This window comes from Vicia villosa, unplaced genomic scaffold (genome assembly GCF_029867415.1).
Source record: "Vicia villosa cultivar HV-30 ecotype Madison, WI unplaced genomic scaffold, Vvil1.0 ctg.000327F_1_1, whole genome shotgun sequence".
Lineage (NCBI taxonomy): Eukaryota > Viridiplantae > Streptophyta > Magnoliopsida > Fabales > Fabaceae > Vicia > Vicia villosa.
In genome coordinates this window covers 696,905-718,957 of record NW_026705147.1, presented here as the reverse complement: position 1 = coordinate 718,957, position 22,053 = coordinate 696,905, and the positions used below count along the sequence as shown (strand labels likewise).

The 22,053-nt window shown below is 30.1% G+C and overlaps 2 protein-coding genes and 1 long non-coding RNA gene across 3 annotated transcripts; 1 reads left to right on the top strand and 2 right to left on the bottom strand.

Annotated features, from left to right (window-relative positions):
* The first annotated feature begins 728 nt into the window (after positions 1–728).
* Positions 729–3,435, top strand: LOC131626894 (heat shock cognate 70 kDa protein 2-like). The gene is made up of 2 exons (XM_058897732.1): positions 729–1,032; positions 1,518–3,435. Exons 1-2 carry the CDS (start codon positions 819–821, stop codon positions 3,254–3,256), a joined length of 1,953 nt encoding a protein of 650 aa, XP_058753715.1. The 5' UTR covers positions 729–818; the 3' UTR covers positions 3,257–3,435.
* A 3,967-nt stretch (positions 3,436–7,402) lies between these two features.
* On the bottom strand, positions 7,403–11,215 carry LOC131626868 (uncharacterized). Its single transcript, XM_058897704.1, has 9 exons — positions 11,060–11,215; positions 10,879–10,940; positions 10,041–10,131; positions 9,470–9,556; positions 9,041–9,094; positions 8,480–8,661; positions 8,168–8,250; positions 7,983–8,083; positions 7,403–7,888 (listed from the first exon to the last, which is right to left on the bottom strand). The coding sequence occupies exons 1-9, from the start codon at positions 11,105–11,107 to the stop codon at positions 7,673–7,675; spliced, it is 924 nt and encodes a 307-aa protein (XP_058753687.1). The 5' UTR covers positions 11,108–11,215; the 3' UTR covers positions 7,403–7,672.
* A 5,703-nt stretch (positions 11,216–16,918) lies between these two features.
* LOC131626866 (uncharacterized) lies at positions 16,919–18,528 on the bottom strand. The gene is made up of 3 exons (XR_009291336.1): positions 18,086–18,528; positions 17,767–17,994; positions 16,919–17,244 (listed from the first exon to the last, which is right to left on the bottom strand). It is a non-coding gene; the product is annotated as an uncharacterized LOC131626866 (long non-coding RNA).
* Positions 18,529–22,053: the final 3,525 nt, after the last annotated feature.

Genomic DNA, 22,053 nt, shown 5'->3' with positions numbered 1-22,053 from the left:
AAATATTTCAAGGATTATTCTAAGTTTATACTTCGACATAAGTATTATTCCTTTCGAAGACTATTTGCACGAAATAACCTCTTTCAAACCAATTTCCTTAACATTTCGAATACACAGCTTCAGATTACCCATCTTCAGAATCGAAATCTCCAGCTAACACTTACACGGTATGAACCAGAAATGCATTTTCAGTTTCCTCTTCAAAATATGGTGGATAGACTTTTAAAATTGTATTGTATTATAAATGGTGCATACCGAAAATGAATTTCCGATTTCCGCAAAAACATTTTCAGAATTCCATAGCGTCTTTTCACCCTGCAGGGTGGAATAAGAAATTCTCTTTTTTTTTTTTTATCTCATTTGTGTATTCAGATTGGGCTAAAATGGGCCTATTAAATCCACACAAAATCAACCAACATCCAACCCAATTCCTACTACTTTCTAGTTGTTATTCCTTAACACGTTACCATAACCACTTGTATTGTTCGAAAGCAAGTGTGAATCTGATCTCACTACTTTCCCTACTAGTCTTTCGTCCAATAACTACGCGGAACCACCCAAGCAATCACAACAAAGAAGAAGAAAATCCGTAATTACAATTTTACCCCTCCTTCAACGGCTCGATCGCAAGTTAGTTACAATACCAAAAAAACAAAACTGGACCCCACTCACAACACAGAACATTCTAGAGACTCTCACCCTTTAACCTATATAGCTCCAATCTCTTACAATAACTAATTCACAATTCAGTTTCAAAAACGTAACCCTAAAATTCTCTCTCTCTCTCTTGAATTTCGATTTTGATTTTCTCTGTTACAATGGCCGGTAAAGGTGAAGGACCGGCGATCGGAATCGATCTCGGAACTACGTACTCCTGCGTCGGAGTCTGGCAACACGATAGAGTTGAAATCATCGCCAACGATCAAGGCAACCGTACAACGCCGTCGTATGTTGCGTTTACCGATAGTGAAAGATTGATCGGTGATGCCGCCAAGAATCAGGTCGCCATGAACCCTACCAACACCGTCTTCGGTAATTCATCATCAAACCCTGGCTCTTTTAATCTTAATTTTTAGGTTTTCGCTCATAAGATTAGTGAAATCTTGATTATGCATTCTTTCGAATTACTGTTTTTTTGCATCGATGTTAGCGTAATCTTAGTGAAGAAGTATTTTATTTTAATTATTAATTTTTTTAGTGAGAAATTTTTAATTCTATTTTTATTTTTAATTTTAATTTTAGGTATTTGTTCGTAAGATTAGTGATATCATGATTATGTATTCTTTGGAATTACTCTGTTTTTTTTTATGCATCTGAATATTATATTTTAATTATTTTTTTAAATGAGAATTTTTTTATTTCTATTTTTGTTAATTAATTTTTTAATTGCTATTTCTATTTGAATTTTTGTTGTTATATTGATCTGGAATGATTTTTGTATTTGTTGCATGGGTGAATTTTTTTGTTTATTTTATTGTCGCTTTGGTTATTGTTAACTGAGGATTGTAATTTTGCAGATGCGAAGAGGTTGATTGGAAGGAGAATCAGTGATTCTTCTGTTCAGAGTGATATGAAGTTGTGGCCTTTTAAGATTACTTCTGGTCCTGGTGAGAAGCCTATGATTGGAGTTAACTATAAGGGTGAAGAAAAGGTGTTTGCTGCTGAGGAAATCTCGTCTATGGTTTTGATAAAGATGCGTGAGATTGCTGAGGCTTATCTTGGTTTGACTATTAAGAATGCTGTTGTTACTGTACCTGCTTACTTTAATGATTCTCAGCGTCAAGCAACCAAAGATGCTGGAGTTATTGCTGGCTTGAATGTTATGAGGATTATCAATGAGCCAACTGCAGCAGCTATTGCTTATGGGCTTGATAAAAAGGCGACAAGTGTTGGTGAGAAGAATGTGTTGATTTTTGATTTGGGTGGTGGTACTTTTGATGTTTCTCTTCTTACTATTGAAGAGGGTATTTTTGAAGTTAAAGCCACTGCTGGTGATACCCATCTTGGTGGTGAAGATTTTGATAACAGGATGGTTAACCATTTTGTACAGGAGTTTAAGAGGAAGAATAAGAAGGATATTAGTGGTAACCCTAGGGCACTTAGGAGGTTGAGAACTGCTTGTGAGAGAGCGAAGAGAACTCTTTCATCAACTGCACAGACCACTATTGAGATTGATTCTTTGTACGAGGGTGTTGACTTTTACACAACAATCACTCGTGCTAGGTTTGAGGAACTTAACATGGATTTGTTTAGGAAGTGTATGGAGCCTGTAGAGAAGTGTTTGAGGGATGCTAAGATGGACAAGAGCACTGTTCATGATGTTGTTCTTGTTGGTGGTTCCACTAGGATTCCTAAAGTTCAGCAGTTGTTGCAGGACTTCTTCAATGGGAAGGAGCTTTGCAAGAGCATCAACCCAGATGAGGCTGTTGCTTATGGTGCTGCTGTCCAGGCAGCTATTTTGAGCGGTGAGGGTAACGAGAAGGTTCAAGATTTGTTGCTTTTGGATGTCACTCCATTGTCTCAAGGTTTGGAAACTGCTGGAGGTGTCATGACTGTGTTGATCCCAAGGAACACAACAATCCCTACCAAGAAGGAACAAGTTTTCTCTACCTATTCAGATAACCAACCCGGTGTGTTGATTCAAGTATATGAGGGTGAGAGAACAAGAACAAAGGACAACAACTTGTTGGGAAAATTCGAGCTTTCTGGAATTCCTCCAGCTCCCCGTGGTGTTCCTCAGATCACTGTTTGCTTTGACATTGATGCAAACGGTATCTTGAATGTCTCTGCTGAAGACAAAACCACAGGGCAGAAGAACAAGATCACCATTACCAACGACAAAGGAAGGTTGTCTAAGGAAGAAATCGAGAAGATGGTTCAAGAAGCCGAGAAGTACAAGAGTGAAGATGAGGACCACAAGAAGAAGGTCGAGGCAAAGAACTCATTGGAGAACTATGCCTACAACATGAGAAACACTATCAAAGATGATAAGATCAGTTCAAAGCTTTCTGCAGGTGACAAGAAAGTAATTGAGGATGCAATTGAAGGAGCCATTCAATGGCTTGATGCGAACCAGCTTGCTGAAGCGGACGAGTTTGAAGACAAGATGAAGGAGCTTGAAACAGTTTGTAATCCTATTATTGCAAAGATGTACCAAGGTGGTGCTGCTGGTGAAGGTCCTGAAATTGATGAGGATGCTCCTCCACCAACAAGTGCCAGTGGCGGCCCTGGTCCCAAGATTGAGGAGGTCGACTAAGTTTAGTAGTTGGATGGATACGTCGGTAGAAACTTATGCTTGTGTCAGTTATAATTTTGTGTCGTGGCTATTTTAGAATTTTGCTTTTATGAACAATGTTATTTTGTAATCAATTCAACGGTGATTAATAACCACCGTTCATTACACTTTTGGTGTTAATACTAGAGTTTATTGCTAAACTTTTGGTATCAAGCTGCCTGAATTATTTTACACTTAATTAAAGCAATATTCTGCCTGCTTTTTCGGCTTTTGTAAGAATACTTTTCTATGGATGTCAACGAGACTGCAGTACAAGATACTTATCAGTTTATACTTTATATGGTGAGACTTTACGATCAGGGATTTTATAGTAAAAACTGGAAGAATACTTTTGTTTTGAATGAGTAATTTTCACGTGGAAGGAAGCTGCGCTTAGAGGATAAAACAAAGTATTTGAATAATTATCACATAAATAATTAAATGTGGTGCCGAAAAAACGTATTTTTTTCTATTAACTTTCAAAATATAAAAAATTTAAATCAAACTACAATAAAAAAATACACTTTTTATCGAAATTTATTAGAGAAAATGGGGTATGACATTGTATCAATTAATAATATGCATATTAATTAATAATATGCTAATAGAAAATTGTCGAACTTGAATCATCTCCTTTCATTTTTTTTTCATTTTTCTATATTTTCTCTCTCTCTTTTTTAATTACACTTTTTTATAGAAATTAATAAGAGAAAATAGATCATGTACGGACAGAATATTAATTAATAATATAAATATAAAAAAGTGTATCAATTAATAATATGCTAATAAAAAATTGTCGAACTTGGATCATCTCCTTTCATTTTTCTTTCCTTCTTTTATTTTTCTTTCCTCGCTCTTTATTTTTTTATCTCTTTTTTAATTTCAATTTCACTCATCATTAAACAACATATAATCAAAAGAGATAATGAAATTAAGAGAGAAATAGAGAGAATAATAGAAAATAAGAAAATTAAGAGAGAAATAGAAAATAAAAGAAAAATAATGAAGAGGATAAATTTTAAAAAATAATTTTTTTATTGAAGTTAAAAAAAAATAGTAATAGAGTATAATACATCTTACTGTATCACTAGGTTGTTTGAGTACTAATCAACAAAAAAAAATTATTAATCAAAATTAACATAAGAATTAAACCAGTGTCATGATAACTAGAAAAATCTAAAAACATTATAAATTTTCTCTGATTAATGACACTTTTATTTATTTTCATTATCACTCTCATGGCTCACCCATCTACTCCAACATTTTTCACTCACACCTTGCATTTGTTATCTTCATTTCAATCATTTCTCACATTTTGTTGTTGGATTTGACAAACAAATTGTGACACTTCTTATTAGGGGGGTATATGGATTTGATAAATTCAAGCAAACTCACCCAAATCGATTAAAAAAACGATTAGATCGGATTATTGAATAAATACGATTACAAAAATGAAAAATCATTTTTAGAAATTGGGTTATGGAAAATCCTGACCCATCCTATGAAACTCATGGGTTAATGATTGGGAGTTTTTTTTTTGGCTTTTTATAATTTAATGAGTGGTGATTTTAATGTGTTTAATCTTAGTTGTTTTAGTTACAATCTCTTGAACACTTCTTTTATTTTGTGAGTCATAGTTTTAACTTATTTAGGTTGTCATACTTTGATTATCTTTTATGTTAATTCTTGCAAGTTATCAGTATTTTATTGTAATTTTAAATACTATTTTAATGTAGCTTCAATTTTTGCTATGATAAATTTTACCAAGCGTTTAAATATTTGATGCTTAAAAAATAGTGGTAAGGGGTTAAACTATTTATTTAAAAAAGTGACTGAAGCATTTTTTTTAAAATAATATGACAGGTCATTTATAATTATAAAAAAAAAAGAAAATAAAAATTAGATAATTTATATCTAATTCAATTCAACCTACAAATTTATAGTTTTTCAAGCTGATTCAAAGATGTCATGGGTGGTTCTTTTACGTATTCAAACACGTGTATCTAGTATGAGTTGGATCTTGATTAATTCAACCCAAATAGGCTAAAGTACGCCTTTAATTCTTACCTTCATTATCTTCATTGTTTGCTAGGCGTTTTGTTTTGAAATTATTGTATATCTCACATCTAGGATAACAAATGTGTAGATAAGTTAACTAACATAGGTCTAACTTTAGATAATTTTTCTTGGCGGATGATGCTCATACCAATGTTTTGGTGGACTTCAATAGGAACTTGCATGGCTTTTCTAACTTTCGAGTTATTTTCTCTTGAAGCTTTGGTTCAGTCCCCTTCTTTTGTTTCTTTTCTCTTACTACAGGGTTTTGACCCACTTTTGATTAAAAAATAATAGTCTTCATTGTTTTCATTAATATATAGTTATTAAGATATTTTTCTGTCCTTTTTTTTTTTAATTTTATTTAATAAACTTTTCTTCATTACATATCTTATAGAGTTGTTATATCTTATAGAATTGTTATGTTACATTTGAGATTTTGTTAAGGTTTTGTTGGTAAGTCTTTCGTTTGGGTTTGGTTTGAATGATAACTTTCAAAGATATCCTTTAGGTGATATCTGATATTTTCCAGACTATGACATAGTGTTGTATTTGTTGTTTGATTATTGTTTTTCATGTGTTTTTGACATCTAATTAGTTATTGATTATTGATTAACATAATATTCCTATAGAAATTAAAGTGGTTGATGAAAAAGATAAGCATGTTATAATATCACTTGCCTCACTATATAAAGAGAAATATGAATTTTTTAAGGTCCAATGTGCTCAGTTTGAAGCAGGCAAGCATCTAACACTACTAACCGACTGTCATGCCATAGTCATGAAGAAGTGTGGGAGATTTAAGGTTTTATGATTTGTGGATAGGAAATCTCATTAAATCGGTGTGAATCGGTCAAAATCGGTGTAAACTGTAAAATTTGGAAAAATCGACGGTTTTTATTAACCGGCTGTTTAAGTGCATTTTTTAATTTTTTTTATTTTAAAAAACTAAAACGACGTCGTTTTGATTATTTTAATGAAAAATTAAAATAGAAAATAAAAATATTGCAGATACGAGATTCAACGTTGAAATAATTTTTTATTTCTTAAAATTAAATTTAATAGACAATAAAATTATTTTGTTATAAATTATTTAATTAGATTATGCTGCGATTAAACTTTATTTACAATTATACATTGTAATTTTGTACTATTTTATTATGTATGATACTTATGTTTAAAATTTGAATTTAAAGTATGAACTTGTGAATTTATTTATAATATGATATTTTCAAAAAAATTAAGTGCTAGTTATATTTTGTAGAGATTGAATCATCCAGTTCGACAGGTTTTCTACCTATATAATCTTGTAATAACGATCGGTGTATTCAACCAAGTTATCCGATTTAACCCGGTTTAATCATACGGTTCAACCAATGATTCAGTGATCCAACCAGTACTTTCACCGGTTTGATGTCTCATCTATTTTTAAAACACTGCATTCAATAGCCTAAGTTACTATATTATATTTAGTAGAAGACAAAAACTACATATAAATCGAGGGAAAGAGAAACTCTAAACTACAAATTGAAAAACCTGAATTGCAAAGTGCGTAATCTATGAATTTTTTAACGTCTCAATGTAACCTCCATCCGCAGCTTTCAATGTCTTCAACAACTTAAAGACCACACTAAAACACAACTTTCAAAGTTTCAATGCTTTGTACTAATACGAAAACTAGGATTTAGACGCAATATAAGAGGAATGCTTCATACACAACTATGATGGCAGACAATATGTTATTACAAAGCTTCGAGCAATATGAAACTTTTGTAAAATGGAGGGATTTAAAATAATTTTGCGAAACTTTTGAAAGTTTAAAACTCATTTATTTTTATTTGTAAACATGTATTCTAAGAACCCTTGTTAGCAAAACACTATCATATATATAATATGTCTAAGTTATTTTTAGCAAATTCCAATAAAAGATTTATGATAGATTGTAGAATAGAGGATATCCTTATACAAGTTGACCATGTTTCTCTTTAGCTTTAAAAATATTTTATATACAAGCACTTATGCGCTTATCCAATCAATACTTCATCTATAAACGCTTAAACTAAGTATCCAGATAGACTAATAGCTTATGAAATGGTGATAAACCCTTCAAATTAATTCATCCAAACATTCTTTCAAATGCTTTTACTAATAGATAATCTCAAATAAACTAAAAATATGTACTAAATCCAAACAGGCCCTTAGTAGCACTTCAATTAGTTTTACAGAATTTCAAAATTTAAACTCGTTTTCATTGAGTACAATGTTGAATAACTCATATCTTTTAGCTGAAAACAAAAATTAATATAAGAAAAAAAAAAAAAGGATCCAACCAAGGTTACTTGTTTAGTTTAGTCCACTAGAAACTGAAACCTTATTGATGACCTCCTCTTCCATTTCAACTAGTTGATTGCAGAACATTTCAACGTCGTTTGCCTCTTGCTCGAACATGAACCTGAACTCTTTCCATTGGTACTGTCCAACACCATCCTTCAAAACTGGACCAGTAACTTTTGCCAGCACATCGAACCCCTTGCGATCAACGGATGTTACGTAAGCATCCTTAATTAAACACCAGAAGCTTCATTAGTTGTCGGTTCAGATTATACACTATGCGAACAAAAAAAACATATTGAATGAAGGCTAACATGGTTACCTTTGCATTGGCATTCATGTAAACAAAACATAAAAGCACGAGGGCTCTACGTCTAGTCTCGCTTTGGTTAATCCCGTCAATCAACTTTGCTGAAAATGGAGCTAAACAAGAAAAACACAAGACATGAATATTTTGTTACCGAAATAAGAGATAGTGGACTAATGCATTTCAAACTGGGTCTTCACCTAATAGATCAGCTTTGGAAGTTCCTAAATCTTCAACATCCACGTCAAAAGTGCTTCCATGGCCATCAATAAATGTGCAAGATCTGAGCATTTAACTCTTATATTAGAGGGAACAAATGGTTCAGATTTTAAAATTTTACAAATAGAGTTACTGGTTGTCTTAATCATACTTCAATGGACGCAGGGCAAGTGTTCGGAATTAGGGGAAGAACCAACTTAGATACTAGAAGCAGATACGCGTAGATATGATTTTTGCATTCATATTTGAAACAGCGCAATTCATAGCAGAGATTTAAACACTCAAGTTTCTACCTTGTTTTAAATCTATATACAGAATATTTTTCGGTGTCTCCCAATAGTTCCTGAAGATTATCACTTCGTGATGTACTGCTACCACTAGAACTTAGTACTTCAGAAACACCGTAACTGAACTCTTCAGTTGCTTTTTGCTCAGATAATATGATTCCGTTAAGTTTTTCGGCAAGTGACTTTGCCTACACCAAGATAAATAAAGTGTCATTATCAAGAATAAGTCTATATAAATTTACAACATTCTATTGTCACTTGCCAATGTCATGATGAAATATCCTTCTTACTACTATATCTAACTTGGTTGGAGATTAAGTGATAGTAGGACTCTAATCCTTTCATTCGAAAAGGAAGATGGAGCATAAATGCGAAAGTAAATGTTATGCATTTTAGTATAGGATCTATTGATTTTTGTATTAAGAAGTGAAACACGGACACAGACACTTACAGGTAGACACCAATAATAATAATTTAAGAACACATTTAGGATCCAGACATATCTTCGATCTGAAATGTTGGCAAAATGATAAAAAGAAAGCATATGAAAAGATGTTTTAGCAATACCTTATCTTCTTTGAGAGGAAGAACATCCCCAGATAAAGCAACCCTTGCTGGTAACTACAATCATGTGAATGCACTCATTAGCTTGTACCTTATTTCTTCTAATTATAAGAGAAACTGAAACATTGCTGCCAATCGCAAATTGCGAAAAATAGCAGTTTATTCATATTATGCTACACAACAGTGCTATAGCTGCTATTTGACAAGATTTTGACTATATAGCATATTGCAAAAAATAGTGATTTGTTCAAATTAGGCTATACTAATGCGCTATAGCCGCTATTTACAAACAATGATCTGAAAGAAGGCACCATTAGAACAAAAGTCCTTTATTGGTGATTTCTTGGAGAACCAAGTAAAGGTTTAAAAAAATTGCATGATATTATTTTCGTCACGAAAAGAAAACATGTATATACTACAGGCATACACAACCTTTTTCAATGATTTCAAGATGACTCCTAGTCGGCCTGGAAAGGGACTGGTCACTGCGAATGAACCACGCTCGTCAATGATTGTGTTCTGCATAAAACACAAACCAAACATGTTATCCTGCAACTACCAAAAGTACTCAAACGATTTATCAAGACCCGGTGTTGTTGATGACAAATGGCGAAATGTGGCACAAGGCCAAAAATCCGCCATATAAGCACACCATGACCGGCATCTCTTCACAAATTGCCTGAGGCGGTTATCAAAAAATATGCCACACCATTCCGCCATGACCCCCATTTAACAAAACTGGTCAGCACATCTAGGCCTATTCTTAAAAGTGTAAATAAACATTAATAAGTTAATATTCTAATTATTCCATCTGGTCTCTGCTAATAAATGCTAAAACTTGATGAACTTGCCGGGTCTAGCTGATTGCTAGAACTTTCTTGTTTTTACAACACTGATAAAAAGACCATGTTAAACTTCTTTAGTCTTATCTTATCATCTTCACATTGAACACAAAAAAGAAGCAACTCTAATAAAAAGTAAAATGGAGAGGCAAAAAACATACCATATTATGCAAATCATTTTCTGGCACCCAAAGGTATGGCTGCCCTTTTCTAAGCATATACTTAATCTTAGATGTATGGATATCTCCTTTGCTGTTGAAATCAAACAAAAGTAACAAACAAAAACCCCATTAGCAAACCAGTTAGTGCACATTTCAATTGGCAGAGAGTTTGATGAAATCACGGTCTGTCATCACAATTATTGCAATAGCTACATTTTGGAGCTTCAATAAAATCAGTGTCACCGTAATTTCACCAAACTCACCGTCAACGCAAAGATATACTTAATCAGTAACAAAACATTCACACCCTACATTCCAAATATTAATAAGTATCATGAACTTGAACTATTGCAAAATGAGAGAAAACAATAGAAAGTGTATGAAACAGTTTGGAGAGATTGTATTCAACTCACGAAAAAACTAAAGTGTGTTACAATGTTATATAGGTTAAGATTTCTTACTCATCCCCAACTAACTCCTAAGTCCTAACCTATGTAGCACCGACACCTTAGAAAAAATATGTATCGTGTAAATGTCGATGTTCAAAATCGACACCGACACTTGTGGTTAAGTTTAATTTATTCATTTTTTCAAATTATTACCGGTGTCGACGTGTCAGTGTCATGTCTTCGGTGTCTGAGCTTCATAGCTCCTAACTGATTATAAACAGATTGTAACCGAAAACTAATTAAGTGTAGTTAACTTGTAACAATCTCTCGTCAGCTATTCAACAACCAGATATAAAAAACTTTATTCAAAACTTCAAGTTGTGCAAGGTGAGTTCAAGGTTTATGAAATGAGAATAGAAAAGAGGAAGAAGTAAAGGACAAAAGGTTACCTTCCTTTAGCATCTACTTTGATAGTATTAAGAGAACCTTGCCAGTTTGATGCCAATATATTCTGCATATATATGCGATTGAAGTAAAATCATGTATGAAATGAAACGAAACATTGCAGAAAATCAATATTGGGAAAGAAGCTATGGAATCGGACGAGAAGAGAAGAGAAGGAGGGAGAACCTTGCATTTCTCCGCGAATGTTAAGACAGTTGTTTTGCTGCGTTTCATGGTTTTGCAGTGTGCACACCACCTGTTCGAGAAAACTACCGTTGGTGTTGAGGAATAGGGACTGTAAAGAAATGCTACGCCAACTTGGGATTTACTTGCGGTAGCACTTTTGTCTTTTGATTTACGTGTAACGTGTAACACATACTTAGATAGGAAAATTCTTAGGTGGACACATACCTAAGAAATTGTTTTACACACAACCAATCACAGAATTTTAATTAATTAAAAAAATAAATACTAATTTTTCTCTCTCCTTCATAATCTCAACCACCCCATGAATCCAATTAAAACCAAAATTAAAATTAAAATAAATTTAAAAAAAACTCTTTCTTATTGGTTGTGCTTAAGAATGTGGATTTAGGATCGTGTCCATGCAATAATTGCTCACTTAGATAACACATGGATTTACACACAACCAATCACATTTTTTATTAATTAAATAATAAAATTGAAATTATCTCTCTCCTCCATTATCACACCCACTCTCCATGTTAGCAATTAAAAATGAAATTAAATTTTAAATAGATTTAAATTCCCTCTCTTCTTATTGATTGTTTCTAAATATATGGATTTAGGTTCGTGTCCATGCAGTGTTTTAAAAACCGGACCGGACCGATTGAACCAGAAACTGGCCAGGTAACCGGTCTGGTTCGATTGTTGAATCGGATATGTCATTGAACCGGTGTGAACCGGTCAAAACCGGTGTAAACCGGTAAAACCGAAAAAACAGGCGGTTTTCTAGAACAGGTGGTTTAAATGCATTTTATTTACTTTTTTATTTTAAAAACTTAAAATAACATCATTTTAATGAAAAACTAAAATAAAAATAAAAAGTAAAATAAATAAATAAATAAAACAAAATAAAAAAATGTTTCGGATACGGTTAATTTTGTTTCAGATGATTTTGATATTGAAGAAGGAGATACCAACATTGAAATAATTTTTTCTTTGAAATTAAATTTAGTAGACAATGAAGTTGCTTTATTATAATTTATTCAATTAGATCATTTTGCGATTAAATTTTGTTTGCAAATATATACTTTGTAATTTTGTACTATTTTATTATGTGTGATACCTATGTTTAAAATTTGAATTTAAATTATGAACTTGTGAATTTATTTATGATATATTTTTTAAAAATTTAAGTGCCAGTTATATATTGTAGAGACTGAATCATCATGTTCGACATGTTTTATACCTATATAATTTTGTTATTACGACTGTTCTATTCAACCGAGTTATCCGGTTTAATCCGGTTTAGACATGTGGTTCGACCAGTGACTCAGTGGTTCGACCAATAAACCAATGACCCAATAATACCCTCACCGGTTTGATGTCCGGTCCGGTTTTTAAAACACTGTATCCATGTAAGAATTGCTCTGTGTAACAACTAAAAAAATCATTTTTATAAAAAAACTTCTCTTAGTTATTTTAAAGTTTAAATTACTCCCAATGTCCTTTAATTTATTTAATTGTAACAGTTTGATCCTTTAAGTTTTTTTTGTAACAATTTGGTCCTTTTGGGTGATATCTGCCTCATTTTTCTCTAATTTTAATCATTTAAAAATGTTTATTGTTGTGTTTTTGGAAACACTTCATCATTTTTACATCCCTCAAAATAATTGCATCCACAGGCTTGAGGGAATTGGCTTAGGGGGATGTCTCGGACGTTGTCAGAGACAACATTGGCAAAGGTTTTCAATACAACATTGTTTTTTAGCACGGGAATGGTTTCAGAAATTGAAGGTGAAGAAATGAGGGTTTCAGGGAATAGAAGAGAAGTTTCCATGGTGAGGGAGGAGAAAAGAAAACGAGAACGAAGGCAGAGGTAGGGAGCGGACGAAGGTGGAGAAAATCAAAATACCGTTACCAGCTGTGGACTAGCCGTTATCGGCCATTCCGACATTTGATGTCTAGTTTGAGCTGTGAAGTAAAGCTGGAAGCAAGTTATAATCAAAGATAAGTGTATTTGAAATGTGTTTGTTTTAAATATAGTAAATTTCCTTGTGTAATATATAAGAGAAAATAAATCAAAAGGAAAAAAGTGGCCTAGTGGTCGGCCTAAATTTATATTTTAAATCTTCAATTAGTAAAGGACTCGTGCGTTCGCACGGGTCGCGCAAAGTCAATATAAATATTAAATAAATATTATATAGTTATTATTATGAAATGTATATAAAAATATATATGAATTGGGAAAAAATGTTCCAATAATGATTGTCATATGAATATTAATTTAATTTATCAAGTTGTATATAATTATATGATGTAGTATTTGTATATAAAATCGATTATCTACCAGTGCGTTCGCATAGGACACACAATATCGTTATAAATAATAAATAAATATATTTTAACAAATTAATTAGTGTCGACTCAACAAAAATGTATATTTCAATAAAAAAATTAGTCATCTACCTGTGCGTTCGCAATGGTGATAGTTAAATAAAATTTATCTGCACTAATTAAATAAAATAATAATAAATAATTGTAGAAATTTAGAGATACTAATAAATTTATCTTTTTCATAAAAAACTTATGTATATTTATACTAGGGGTGTACATGGGCCGGTTTGGATTGGGTTTGGCCAAACCCAAGACCCAACCCATATTAGACACACCGGTTTGGGTGAGGTAAATTAACCACCCGTTACATCAATGGGTCGGTTTGGGCAAACCCACTAATTTTCGGGTTGGGTTGGGTTGGGTAGTGGGTTGTCCAAATAATTTCTTTGCTTGTTAAATTAAATGATGAGTCATCATGTTTTTTTCATAAAAATTACTCAAAATTTATATCTTCTTAAAAAAATTAGATAATCTATTTTTACTATATTTTAGCATTATATAATAATAAATGATAATATTAACTAATAAAAATTATCATAAAATACTAACAACAAATTAAAGTTGCATGACATAAAATTGTATTAGAATTAAAATAACCAAAAAGTGAAACATTCAAAATTAGTTAAAGTCATGGTTCACTAAAATAGTAAATGTTTAGAGACTAAAATTACAATTTCTAAGTTAATATTCATCAAAATTATTAAAATTGTAATAATAAATATTTGATTAGTGGGTCAATGGGTCTTTTGGGTTTGGGTTGGGTTTTACCCGAAACCCAATTTTTTAATGGGTTTTTTAGTTTTGAAACCCATATCCACCCAATTACCCGACCCAACCCACTTTTGTGGATTTTTTTGGGTGGGTTTCACCGGATTTTGTGGGTTGACCCAACCCATGTACGCCCCTAATTTATACCATATTTTCCCATGTTCTTTTATCAATTTTTTAATTTTTATAGCATTTTTTAGTATAATTGCTAACATTTTATCATTAATAAAACACTAATATTTTTTTGATAAATTAAAATTTTAATATAATTTATTAATTTTTAGCAATATTTTTAATTTATTAAATATATTACGTATATTTTTTTTTTTAAAAAAACTCAAATAAATTTATGAACAACAGCCACAAAAATTTTGAATGATAAAAAGAAAATCATATTTAAAAAATAATTTTTTAACATTAATCGTAAGCCAAGTATAATATTAAATAAATATTTACTTTTATTTATTAGATTTAAAATAAAAATAAGTCATATCAAATTAAAAAGAGTTAAGTATTTTTTTCATATATGATAGGATTTTTCCATCCATTATACTTTTAAATAAATTTAGAAAAAGTCATTCTTAATTGACCAAACTACTTAATTGACCCAATTTCACCGTTATATTAAAGGTGTTAATTATGGTTTGACCCAATTTCACATGTTGAGTAAATCTCATTTTATTAAATACTTCCTCTGTCCCAAATTATAAGAGAAATTTACTCTTTTGATTCATTGAATAATTAATGTATCTGGTCCATATATAGACCAGATATATTAATTATTCAATGAATCTAAAAAGTGAATTTCTGTTATAATTTGGGACGGAGGGAGTAGTTTGTATTGAAAATTTAAATAATTATTCTGCCTCATTATTACAAATATAATTATAATTAATAATTTATGCTGTTACAAAATTTTAAAAATTGTAATAATTACTAAAAAAAACTCACCTAATATATGATGAGTAAGTCTATTTTTTTTTTTTGTTGATTTGATATAATTTTAATAATTAAAGTAAATTATATTAAAGTTGTCTAAAACTATATATATATATATATATATATATATATATATATATATATATACTAGTACTTAGACCCGTGCGAGGCACGGGTTAAACGATTTTTTAAGTAAAAAAAATATTTTAAAAATACTTATAATTTTATAAATTTTATTTACAGTAAGATTACTATTGTATAGATAAAATATTATTGTTATTAATAGTATACATAAAAAAAATATTTAACTAAATTTATTGTAAATTATAAAATAATTTAGGCATTTCTAATTTATAAATCAAAAGACCAAAAGGGAAAAAGGCACTCAGAGTTCTAAAAAGTTTTATTATTATTTTATTATTTTTTAAAAGAAAACAAAAGACGAAAATTCAAAGCTATTATATTTATTTATTAATCAATAATTAAAATTTATTAGAAAAATTAAATTAAATAAATAACAAATAAATAAAATAAATAGAAACTATCCTACAAAAGGGGAAGGAGCGCCCCCATTCCTTTAAATCTTTTTTAAACATTTTTTTAACTAAATTTTTTTAAAATTTTATTTAATAAAAACAGCAAATAATCTAAAAAGAATTTAATTTTTATTTTATTTCAAAGTAATGACAAACAAACTTAATCAAAAAAGGAACAAACAACCGTCTATGGTAAAAAAGAATTATCTTGACTGATTATTATTTAATTAATGAATATCTACAACTAAATAAAAATAAAATTAAAATAAAACAAAAAAAGAAAAACAAAATTAAATCTAGAAAAAATTAAAAATTTACCAAAACTTAAAAGAGAGCCCTACATGACTTCAATTTTTAATTAAAACAACTACAAATCTTAATGATTGTATTATCTGGGAAAGAGAAAACATTGATGAGAAGAACTTCAAATTGAATAACAGACTGTTTGAAATACATGGATGATTCCATGAATCCGTGATTGAAAATCGTATGAATTAAACTGCTACAAAACCAAGGTGTGAAGGTGAAAAGGTAAACTTAGAGAGCAAAGGAAAGCTTGTTTTTCAATGTAGTGGAAAGAAAAATAACGGTTTACATTCCTAATGGTCCAAGCACACAATTTTTTCAGTGTATCAAGAATCCTTCTAAATTGGTCAGACTTGCCCATTTCCTCATTTTGCTTTTTCATTATGAATGATGTTTATTAAATTTGAGTAGTAATATTTTAGTACTAATTTAGAAGTTATATGCTATAGGAATATAGGAATTTAAAGTCATTAAATTTATGATTTCTAATATATATTCAATTGAAGTAAATATAGTATGAATTTATCCATCTTTCTTATGAATATTTAATATATAATAAAATACATTAAATAAATAATAATTGTCTCATGTTTTTTTGTTGAAACAAATATTATATAAATATCTAGTACAAATGTTATCATTTTATCTCTAAATATTAGGTTAAGAGAAAATTTTTTAATTGGGTGACATAAAAATTATGTTAATAAGTATTTGAACTAAATAATTTTAACCATATATATTATTTTTTTAACAAAACCGTGAAATAATCCGTCTTTGAATTTATTCATTAGTATTGAATTATTATATACTAATACAAAAAATATTATATAAGGAATATTTTTTATACAATTAAATACTATTTATTATTTATATATTTTTTTTAGGAAGTAAATAAAAAAATAGAGTGAAATTCTAGACAATTATATTTTATTAATTTGAAATGTATTGGAAACATAAGTAAAACTGCACTTGCGCTGAACAAAGACAAAAGAACATTAATATACCAGTAGTTTTCAAACAAAGACAAAAGAACATTAATATACCAGTAGTTTTCAAATTTGGCCAACTGCAAGAATTCATATAATGAAACATTACTTAGAAGATATTTCTACCCCATAATTGTGTTAGGCCAACTGGATTCGATTGAAACTAATAGTCACCTAGAAGATATTTCTACCCATAATTGTGTTAGGCCAACTTCAGGATCTGGAATTCTGGATGAAACTAATAGTCACCATTGACCTGCAGAAATAAATTTAAATAAAATGAATAAATACTGAGCAGAAATCTCATTATTATTTTGTAGTTTTTTGGATTTTAATTAATCATTTAGAGCTTTTATTTATACATCCAAATTCGTAGGAGTAATTTAATGAATTCCAAAAGATTATGAGCCATGCAAACTTAACCTCCTAGAAGGCAATTCCACAGAAAAAATGTACTGAGTAACGTCTAAAAAATTTCTCTTTTGACACTAATGCCTAGGATTTCAAAATCACTAACAATTTTGAATCTGCTGCAGTAGCATCCCGAGCTTTAACATAAAAGTTATAATAAAAAAAAGAATTCTGCTCTTTAGCATCATCAACTGGGTCAAAATTTATGCTTTTTAGCATTGTCAACTGCATCAAGATTTCGGCTCCAATTAGCATCCAAAGTGATTCTAAACATATAAAAGAAACACAAACCAAACAACTATACCATGTAACATGTAACCCTAAAATTCATAATAAAAACAATAAACATAAAGCAACACACGATTACCAATTCATTTCTCATAATTTGTTCACTGGCTTGAATAGCTGCTTCACCCACTCCCTCTTCCAGAAGCCGATTTCTCCGTTGAAATTGTTATGTTGTCCCCCAGAGCAATCAATTCACTGTTGAAAATTTAAGGAAACATATCTTTCACCACTTGCAAAGCTTCCATCCACGCCACACGATCTTCTCGTGACTATGCTCTCAAGTGGAGCCTGTTCATTCCTGTGAACACTGAAAAACACAATCAAAATTAAAATCAGATTCTAAATCTAAATAACTTTGAATTATGATTCAACCAAAATAGATAAATTAATCAACTAACTTTGAGGTGGATTTCACCAAAGGGTTTTCGACGGTTCTGATAGGGATGAAAGTTGCGATTGCGATTGATCCTACAAATAGATTCTTCAGCGATAACTTCAGCGATAACCTTCGAACCTTTCTCAATCTCTGGGTTAACGATGATTTTATAGGGACCGTGAATTTTATAGTATGAGAAAGCCATCTTAAAGAGATTGTGTAATTGTTGCTTACTATTTATTTTAAAATGTTGGAATGTAGAGATTATGTTTTGGAACACGTAAAGATGATTTATTTAATCCATATCTTAAGTTTCTATGCTAAATGGTACTGTAATAATTAAAAGATTTTAATGGTTTAAATGATATAGAAGGATGAAACCGAGACACTTTGGAGGCTAGGCGGCTAGAGTTTGGTTTGTATTGGCATATGTAACAATCTAAAAGGTCATGATTTTAAAGTGTGAGAAAAACTGAAAAGCCAACAAATATGACTAAACAAATGTGACTAAAACACCAAAGCCATAAATGATAATATCCCACGAATACCCAAGTATTCCATCTGATAGCATTGAATTGATTGAATATATTAAATAGATTTTAAATAGATTAAATAGATTAATGTAAATGTAAATAATTACTTATGAATAATAAAATTGTAAGGACCATTATGCCCACAAATTAAGATTGATTTTGAGATTAGCTTCCGATTAAAATGTAATTAACAGAGTCATTAGTTTTTTTATATTGTGAGTAGATTTTTTTAAATTAGATTTATGCTCTTTCCAATAAATGTTTTGAATCAGCTAGATCATCAATAATAAATAATAAAAAATAGTGGTTAGAAATTAGTGAAATAATTAATTAAATAAGAATATAATAATTAAAGTTAATTATAGTAAAATTACTATTAATAGCAAGTTTTTAAATAGTAAGACTTCTAAGAAGATGACACTTGGCAAACTTGCCAAAGAACTCATCTTGCTTTATTATATTGTATGATATAAAATCAGACTCAAGTGAGAACACTTGATAATTATGAGAAATGAGAACAATTAATCTTAATCATTAAATTTAAATTCAGTAAAATTAATGGATTAGATTGAAATCTCATTCTATAATCCTCTTTAATAATCATCACCAAAACCAATTCACATTATATTTTAAAAAACAAAATATTTGATACTTTTTGAAAATAATAATAATAATCAATTAAAAATAATTTTTATATATGATATTTGTAATTTAATTAATAAAACTTAAATATTTACTAATAATTAAAATCATCATATATTAATCAAATCGTTAATATAATCAAATTTGAATCAAAATTATTAATAAAATTAAAATATTCATATATTATTTTTGTGTAAAAACAATTAGCATGGTTATATATTAATCAAAAGCATTCATGTCTATAGTTTCAGATCCAAAAAAATCATATAATTATTTATTAATTCTAAACATTAATATATAACAATAGTTGTTGCCTATTGAAAATATTATAATGACTAAATAAAATAATATGTTTATTAATATGATTTTAATGGTAGTTTTAACTAATATATAATTATATTAATATTTATGTTTTAAATAAATTCAATATATTTATATTATATTAGAAGTAAATTTTTTTAGATTGAAATAAATTAATTTTAACAGATTATTATTACTTTCAAAAATATCTAATATTTTAATTCATCACCATCTACTTTATTAATATTTGTTACTTAAGAAATGAAATATTTGATTATTTTTTAAAATAATAATAATAATATTACTAATAATAATAATTGATTCGAAATAATTTATATATGTTAGTCATGAATATTTTATCGATTAATATACAATTATTTTAATTTAAACCACTAGTAAAATTTTTTCACTAGGAGTACTTAGTTTTTATAATTTCTTCACTAGGAGTATGTTATATATTAACATTTATAACTAATAAATAATTATATGTTTTTTATAGATTAAAAAACTGTAGATACAAATGCTTTTGATTAATATATAATCACATTAATTGTTTTTATACAAAAATAATATATGAATATTTAATTTTATAAAAAAAATTGATTCATATATGATTATATTAAAGATTTTGATTAATATATGATAGTTTTAATGTGAATCTATAAAAATTGAATTGTAATCATAAATAAAAATACAATAACAGAACATTTAGGACTATTGAAAGCTTCCTAAATTATTAGAAAATATAAAAGTAGATTTTAGTAGAAAATTCAAAATAAAATAAGAGGTAAATTATGAAAAATATTAATCATTAATTATATAATCCATACAACAATAGTTTTAGAAATTTTAAAGAGACATTTAAAACTATTGAAAACTTAAATTAATCAGCAATAAATACTCAAAACAATTAATTTTGATACGATTATAACTTCCTAAAAACTTCCTAAATAAATCAAAAGAAAAAAGTTTAATAACCGGTAGGGTTTCAAATAACTGGTTTAAAAACAACTTTCAAATAACTGGTCAAAACTGGTTCAGAAACGGATTATGAAAGGTTTGGATATCTAGTTTGAAAACAGGGTTATGAAACGGTTCGAATATCTGGTTTGAAAACCGGGTTACATTCGGGTAACTGGTTTGAAAACCGGATTATGAAAGGGTTCGGGTATCTGGCTTCAAAACCGGGTCAAGAAGCAGTTTGGATATCTGGTTTGAAAACCGGGTTAAGAAACGGTTCGGGTAACTATTTTGGAAATCGGGTTAAGAAAAAGTTCGGATATCTGGTTCGAAAACCGGGTTATGAAAAGGTTCGGGTGTTAAGAAATAGTTCGGATATCTGGTTTGAAAACCAGGTTATGAAAAGGTTTGGATATCTGGTTTGAAAACCAGGTTATGAAAAGGTTGGGGTGACTGCAAAACTGGGTTAAGAAACGGTTCGGGTAACTGGCTTTTAAAACCGGTTTCTAAAAAACAGTTCGGGTAACTGGTTATAAAACGGGGTTCTAAAAAACGGTTCGGGTAACTGGTCAAAACCGGGTTGTTAAAAAGGTTTGGATATCTGGTCAAAACCGGGTTCTAAAAACGGTTTGGATATCTGGTTTTGAAATCGGGTAACTGGTTTCAAAACCGGGTTCTAAAAACAGTTTGGATATCAGGTCTTGAAATCGGGTAACTGGTTTCAAAACCGGGTTATGGGTACGGTTTGGATATCTGGTTGCAAACCGGGTTATGGAAACGGTTTGGATATCTGGTTTCAGAACTGGGTTATGGAAACGGTTTAGATATCTGGTTTCAGAACTGGGTTATGGAAACGGTTTAGATATCTGGTTTCAGAACCGGGTTATGGAAACGGTTTGGATATCTGGTTTCAGAACTGGGTTATGGAAACGGTTTGGATATCTGGTTGCAAACCGGGTTATGGAAACGGTTTGGATATCTGGTTTCAGAACTGGGTTATGGAAACGGTTTGGATAACTGGTTTTGAAAACGGGTTATAAAAAACGGGTTATGGAACTCTTCACGATCACGCCAGAAAAACCCAGAGAAGAGCTTCATTCTCTAGATTCTTCATTTACCAACAACTTCTCCTCCAGATTCTTCATTCACCAACAAGCCACAGAAAAATCTCTCTGAACATCAAATCCACATCGGATAATTCTTGAATCCTTCACCAAAATTCTTCACATCTCACAACAATCTTCTTCACTGCAAAAGCAACGACAAAGGTCGTTCACGTATCGCAACAAGAATTCAAAAATTCAGAGAAGAAACGAAAAAGAAGGAGATTGATGTAGTGTTTTGATACCTGAAGTGAAATTGGCCTCCCCTGCGCGATTTCTGTTAAGATTCGAGAGGAGAACCGAGTGAGAGATTGAATCGTCCGAGAGAGATTCGTCTGAGAAGCTAATCGAGAGAGATTCGTCTGAGAGGATAGCTAATCGAAGAGTTGAGTTCGGAGATGAGAGATGAGGCCGCTCCGGTTTGGTTCACGACAGTGGAAGGCCGCCGCTGC